At 45.0% G+C, this 6,838-nt stretch overlaps 2 protein-coding genes across 2 annotated transcripts; both read right to left on the reverse strand.

Moving 5' to 3' along the window:
• Window positions 1–1,848: 1,848 nt before the first annotated feature.
• Window positions 1,849–2,058, reverse strand: T265_14534 (hypothetical protein; the record flags this gene model as incomplete). Its single annotated transcript, XM_009174099.1, has 1 exon — window positions 1,849–2,058. A coding segment is annotated over one exon (210 nt), but the record flags the coding sequence as incomplete, so codon positions are not given.
• Window positions 2,059–2,101: 43 nt separating this feature from the next.
• On the reverse strand, window positions 2,102–2,310 carry T265_14535 (hypothetical protein; the record flags this gene model as incomplete). The annotated part of the gene is given in 2 exon segments (XM_009174100.1): window positions 2,102–2,205; window positions 2,211–2,310. Coding segments are annotated over 2 exon segments (195 nt in total).
• Window positions 2,311–6,838: the final 4,528 nt, after the last annotated feature.

The raw sequence follows: 6,838 nt of genomic DNA on the forward strand, positions 1-6,838 counted from the left end.
CGCTGCTTCCATAAATACGGACATGCTGGAGATGCGTTTGCCGGAGACTCAAGTACCGAGAAAGATTATAACTGCGCCTGTCTGATGAGCCTCGGGAAGGGTGAAACCGATTGTGCGCTGTCTGTGTTTTCATCAGTCTAATAGGTAGTGTGTCGCATCTCCAAGAGAATACACCGCGATATCCCGAAAAGCGTGCCAACTAAAACTCGAGACAGCCCTTGTGTAGTTAAGGAATATCGCGAGCGAGATACAGCTAGAATTCAGTTGAGGCTCTTATTAGGGACCGATGGAGGTGGTGGACTTCATTTTCTTGACTCACAAATGCTGGCAAACCAACCGCGCGAAGACTACTATTAACTGATTCAAATCCAACCCCTGCCCCTCGGCTTATCCTGTCTAAGCTTGAGCAACCTGCCAGCATCTCGGCTCTCGCACTTCCTTCGGGTGGCATGGCAGATAGTCACCGAAAGGGTGCTACAGCTGAACGGCGATTGACTCGATGGCTGAACACAGTACCTACATAGGCATATCCAGGCGCAGCAGCCCCCGAGGCACAGAGCTGGAGGCGGGGAGAAAGTGAGGGGGGCTGTCACTTAATTTACTTGTCCTGGGTTCTTGTTTCTAACAGACAACAGACAACGATGCGGAGGGAATCCAGTGTACGAGCAACAGGCACTTATTGTCCCACCTGCTTCACTGTACAAAGATTAAGGGCATCTACATAAAACGGCTTTCATTGTAAGGAAACTGAATTCTATGTTATTGGAGTTTTTACTGAAGGCATACACGCAGCTGTAGCCGGGGATGACGCAAGACGAGCAAAGCGGTCAAACCAAGTGCTGGGGCACATGAATAGTCGTCTTACTACAGTACACCGTAACTGAAGAGAGCCACCAACGCATGCCACATCCGCTTTCCACTTCTAACACTGTCAAGGACTAAGGTCATGGCTTATACCTACCGTTCAATGTTTCAAATCTGTTGACAGTGACAAGTTTCACTGTAGAGATGAGCGTCAAGGAAGTAATCACTGGGCCTGAATCGGAGTGTCCGTAACTAGCTTTTCCCATCATCTACTTAGTCTTCTGTATGACCAGTGATGCTCGAACGGCGAATAAAAACTGCATTGTTGTATACAAGGTTGGGGTGCGGTCACCTCGCGTGTTATTGACTAGGTCTGACTTATGCGCATTTGAAAGTAAGTGATTGCAGATTTTCAGATTTAGTCGGTAAGAATGCCCTGGCATTATACCAACCTAGATCTTATAAAGACCGCTCGTTTGATGGGGCTTTTGAACCCAAGTTTGACAAGAAATTAACAAATTAACAAGAGCATACACTAAAGTTTCGTCACTAATAGGGAGCGAGATGGCCCAAGTGGTTAGAGCGCGAATTTACTGACCGGAAGGTCCGCGGTTCGAAACCGACCTACGCCTCTTGACTTCCCCTGTCCAGGCTTGGGCAACCTGGCAGTATCCCAGCCCTCGTGCTTCCTTCGGGTGGTATGGAAGCTAGGCGCAGGGAGGGTGCTACAGCTGAACGCTTTCTTTTTCTTTCTTTCGTCACTAATAGTCCTAGGATGCAGCTGAGGATTATGCATGACGTTCACTTCCACGATTCGTCCAATAAACACTGTCGATTGACGCCAAAAGCTTGGGGGTTAATGATTAACCAGGTCTGACAAACTAGTCTTACAAGGGAAGTGTATCCGCTCTGATTGCGGAAAAACACTGATCTATTTAACACTGATAGCTTGGACAATTATCTCGCACCGAATAACTAGAGTCGTACTTGTATAAACACATTATGAGTTATAAATGAATGAATTATGAAAATATGACGACTTACCTCCTGTTGTTTGTTTTCTGGAACCAGGTCCATCTTGTGTATGAGGCAAAAGATTCTCGCACCAGGGGAATTCTGGTTGACAGCTTCCAGGCAAGACCGGTAATAGTTTAGATCTTTGGCCACTTCATAGTTATCTATGTCAAACACATAGATCAGCACCTCAACGTTCCGAAAAATGGTTTCACGCTGATTGACAAAGTAGCTTTCCATGAAACCATCCTGACTAGTGTGGTGTTAACTTGAACGGTGTAGATTACCCTCCACAATCCCAGAGATTCAATACAAGACCACTGAGTATCCGCATATGTGTGTGTTCAACATCCACTAACATATTAACCTCAATGGATCGAGCAATTACTTACTGGTTGGTCCAAGTCTGAGGGTGTCACGCGCAATGTAATTCGCAAAAATTATGCTTCGCATGCTTGTTTTCCCGGATCCCGATTTCCCCATGAGTAGAACCTATGGAAAATAAACGTAACAAGAATGCCTAACCTTCTTTTTCATGTTAATGTTATTCAAAATCCGGATAACTGGAAGAGAACCGAGCGAGGGAGTTCGATCACGACGAAGGACACACAGCTGTCAGCAAAGAACTAGAATCACGGCGCTGGCAGGAGGCGGAACCCGAGCAATATGATTGGTTGACCAGCTAAACTACGGAGCTCATGATTCACAGATTCAGGTGATTATGAGTTCTTACCTTCGGAGAGTATACCCAGTTATCGGAGCCGATAGACCACGTGACTAAGAACCACAGCCAACAAGCACTCCTCTGCATTGGGGTGTCTCTGTCATTGTGTGTGAAATTAGGCTCGACCTACCCTTCTCCTGCTCCGGTCTCGATTGGGCCCAGTTCTGTTGCTGATTTACGTCAGCTGCCCCTCGGATGTTCTCTTGTGCCAATGTCTTCTTTTTGCAGACAACTTGAGATCCCGAAATTCAAATGCCAAGGCACTCCAGATAGCAGTGGACCCTGCAAATTAGTGGTTTTTGGGCTGGAGCATTTCCCTGAATGACGAAATGTCTCGTTCGGAGGAGTATGCGTTGCCGTGTATGGCGAGGATGGAATGAAATACCACAAGGATAGATATTAAAAACCAACGAGGTATCTGGCTCTCTTCAAACACGTCTCTCCCACAGCACCATGAGAAATCGCCGCCCCACGAATGATTCGGCGCAACTTCTCTGGTGACCCCTTTCTTCTTGAGTATCATGGCTCTCGAGGAGACCTAATCCTCACTTATTCCACGATTAAACAAGTTATATCCATCATAATTTAACCGTTAACCCAGAAAACACTGTGGAGACATGATAAAAAGCATTTGAAGCTCAGAGGGTACATTTCATTAGGCAAAGTTTGGTCTCGTTTCGGGTAGTAGCTGCGTGGAATAATATTCCTCCGACGGTTGTCCACGCTCTTTCTAAAACCCAGTTCAAAGCACTACTAGACATTTAATTACGCGAATTCTCGCACTGGCAAACATACGGCACTGCACTGAGAACATAAAGAGCGGTGTTACACCTTTTTTCACTTCAGCCTTTCAGGTGAACGACAGCCGCTGAACGTTAAGAACGAAGCCGACCCGGAAAACTTGGGCAAAAGCCTCGATCATGTGTATCAATCCGTGAATCCCTGAAGCAGTATTATTTACCGTTTGTACCCCCAGGGCAGGTGACACCTGCCTCGCGTGTAAGGCTTCTCCGAGGAGCTTGACGGATAGGTGGAACCAGGTAATGGGTTCCGGTCGCTTCCTGCCGGCTAGTTTTCATGAAGCTTCTTATTCCGGGAAATCACCAGGACTAACAAAAATTACACTCAGGCGGCCGGATGTCATCCAGGGGTAGCTTCTTCTGTAGAAGTTTGCACAGCCATGCGAAACATTCATCCCCTTCCCTGGAGAGAAACTCCCCTCTGCGATCCGAAGTAGAGAACAGTAGGACAGTAGAGGATATTAAAAGAGAAGGGGGAAATTTGTCGACTACCACAAAGTGAATAAGTCTGGCACAAGCTACGCAAATCAGAAATGGCGCCGAAGTACTTGCACTATGTATAGGGAGTGAGGACCTCAGCGACCTGACATTCCTACCCTAATGGCTGCGCAACATCTTGCGTGATCGTTACACTATTTCCACTGAATGACTACGGTAAGATTTTGCACAGTAATCTCTTTGAAATCGAGGAGATCGCTCCACAAGCATTCACTCCTTACTGGTTCATCCCGTCACTCGATTAATTAGATCTTACGCTTTCAAATTCCTAGGTCCCCTGATGAGTTGACCCACGTTGGGCGCCAGGCTCTGTAGTGGATAACGCTAGCAAATACCAGTTCAAAGTAATTAAATCAAGTGCGCAAAAATAGGCGAGATAACACAACTCACAGTTCGTTGGTACAGTTGGTTATTAACACCACAATAAATCCAAATCGATCTCCTTCCTGGAATCTTCCTTAATATGTTCCTAGATACCTTCTATCCCGCCATAGTCTGAAAGGTAGATCTCCGCTCGTTAATTCACTGACAGCGTAACTCGATACAGCAAGAAAAGAACACGCCTTTCAAGAAGTACAGAACTTGTATTGTCTGTATTCATCTATATTTCTTTGCCTTCATTTAAACAAAAGTTATTCGGTATAAAGAGAAAAGGAATAAGCTGAGATTTAGTAAGAGATAGAAAGTGGTACAATTTGAGTAATGATAAGTTACAAAGAAAGTACTAATGTACAATGGTCAGAAGGATTACCATAGCTCCATAGGTCTGTCAGGTTTGGCAATGCGGCTTCACAATCCTCTTCAAAATGTATGGGTTCCAGACCACTCGTGCCAAGTACCTTGTCTCTCTAAAGTAATCAGAGTTTATGCTCAATTACGGCTGTTGGCGACTGCTTGCTTTTGATGCGTCATTCAGGCGCGCGGGGCGCTGATGTAAAATGCTGCCAGTTGAGGTGGTGTTTGAAATGCTCAGCTCATCACACAGGACAGCGATTTTGCGAGTGATCCGCCATTCCGTAGTTCAACATCTCGTGACGCAGGGGTCCATTTTTGGCTTTTTCGTCCAGCTTAAAGTGATCATGGGTTCTTCCCGCAGGAAAAACCCTCTCACTTCCTGACCATCATAGACCATCAGCTTCATGTTTTCCCTTCGGCTATTGAATGCCCGGCACTTAAGGAATCCTTCAGCGACATTGCACTCGTCAGGTGATGGCTTAGTTTCTCTGATAGGATTAAGATCCGCTATTCTGGACAAAATCCACTGCTTATTTGACTGAGTCAGACTGAGTGGACAGGTGGTTCAAAAAGATAAGAGCATAGGACCTTCCACTGGCTTTCATCCAACCACTGGGCAATTATCCTCCTCTTCATGAACGTGCGTTTCTAGTAACCTTCTGGCCGACGAATCCAGTTACTCTGTTTTGGAAAGCGTAATTCTGACTGAAAGCGAAGTGCAAACTGAGTCCTCACAATGGCATAATCAGGATCAAACTTCGTACTCTAGAAGGAAGGGAAGAAATCGGTTTTCCGAATAATGGTCTCTTGGTGGCACAATGTTAGCTTTTGTGCTGGAATTTTGTACTAGCTAGGGACAAATGATGTTCGGCATGCGGCTATGAAAGTGTTTCTGCATAATGCGCACTCTGAGTATCATCTGCGCACATTTTACTTAGCTGTGCAGCTTTCGGCCATGGTGATCTAACATGCTCAACCGCCAGGATCATTTTATCTGTTGTCTTCGCTGACCGACGCAGTCATGATAGGACTTGGAGACAGAGACTGTCGAGTGACAAATAAATGTCATTTACTGCACGTGCCTGCACAGATCTTATTTGTTACAGCGGACCGCATGGCTGGGATCTAGTCTATTTGAGCTATTTTACTCTTCGCGGAAAGCCCAACTTTCACCATGTAGATACCACGATCCACTAAAACAGAACCACTGAATATCGGGAGAGTTAAACTTGGTGGAGGTTAACGGGTTTCCAGCTGTTTGAGATAAAATGCCAACGTGAGTTTTATCTGTGTTTTGCGAGCAAATCGTTCACCTACAGAGAAGAAAATAAGGCTTCATCAAAAAATTTCCGTTGTCAGTTTGACTGTGAGTGTGAGCCATCGTGAGCCGAACTGACTTCTGAAGAGAAGTAAACGTGCTTATGTATAGTGTATATTATCCGCGGTCATCTAGCAACTTTTTTAAAATCATAGTTGAATCTGAATTAAAAATAAAAAAGTCTTCCATCCTCTCTCTTTGAAAAGTAATTACTAATATTCCCATCACCTTTTTGACGAAAAATTGCTTCACTCTGTTGCATTGTACCAATTTCATTTTCATTTACTCGAACCTTTCGGCTTGTATTCCGATAGCATTCTGCATGTTGTTTTCGGTTTCAATGATACGTTTGCCGAAAATGGGTTCCCTCCTTCCACTAAACTGAGAGGCTTACTGAAGGAAAGTATAGGCCCGCACCTCCTGATCTTCATAGCCCGCTCTCTCATAGGAGCCAATATACTCCATGTATATTACGCTAAAATGAATCTTACATTTGTAATTTCATCATTTTAAAGCTATTTATCAATCTGTTGCAAAAGCCTGAAATTGACGACCGCGGCAGTCGAAAAGTTGTGACTTCGGATTTCACTTCTTTATTTTTGAAGTTTTCTGGCTAACAGTTGTGAAGCGATAGCTAGGGCAGTGTCTGACCTGTTCATCGTACTTCGTGAAGCACAATTGCTCTCGGCTCTCTGCAACAATAAAGCTTACTTTACGAGGATGGACTTACCAAAGGCATATATAAAAAAGCCGGAAACGTTTGAAGGCTTAAGAAAGCCCTACATGGCAAATGTTCAATGCAGTGCAGGTGAGGATATAAAAACGCGATAACCCATCACTCGCGATAGATTGCAGGGATAAAATGCTCGTATTTGATTTCTCAGTGGATGTTGGTTAACCTGCTTTCGAACATCCCCCGAACTACCTGGGGCAAAAGAATCGGGA

The sequence above is a fragment of the Opisthorchis viverrini genome (assembly GCF_000715545.1).
Source record: "Opisthorchis viverrini unplaced genomic scaffold opera_v5_215, whole genome shotgun sequence".
In the NCBI taxonomy this organism is placed as follows: Eukaryota; Metazoa; Platyhelminthes; class Trematoda; order Opisthorchiida; family Opisthorchiidae; genus Opisthorchis; species Opisthorchis viverrini.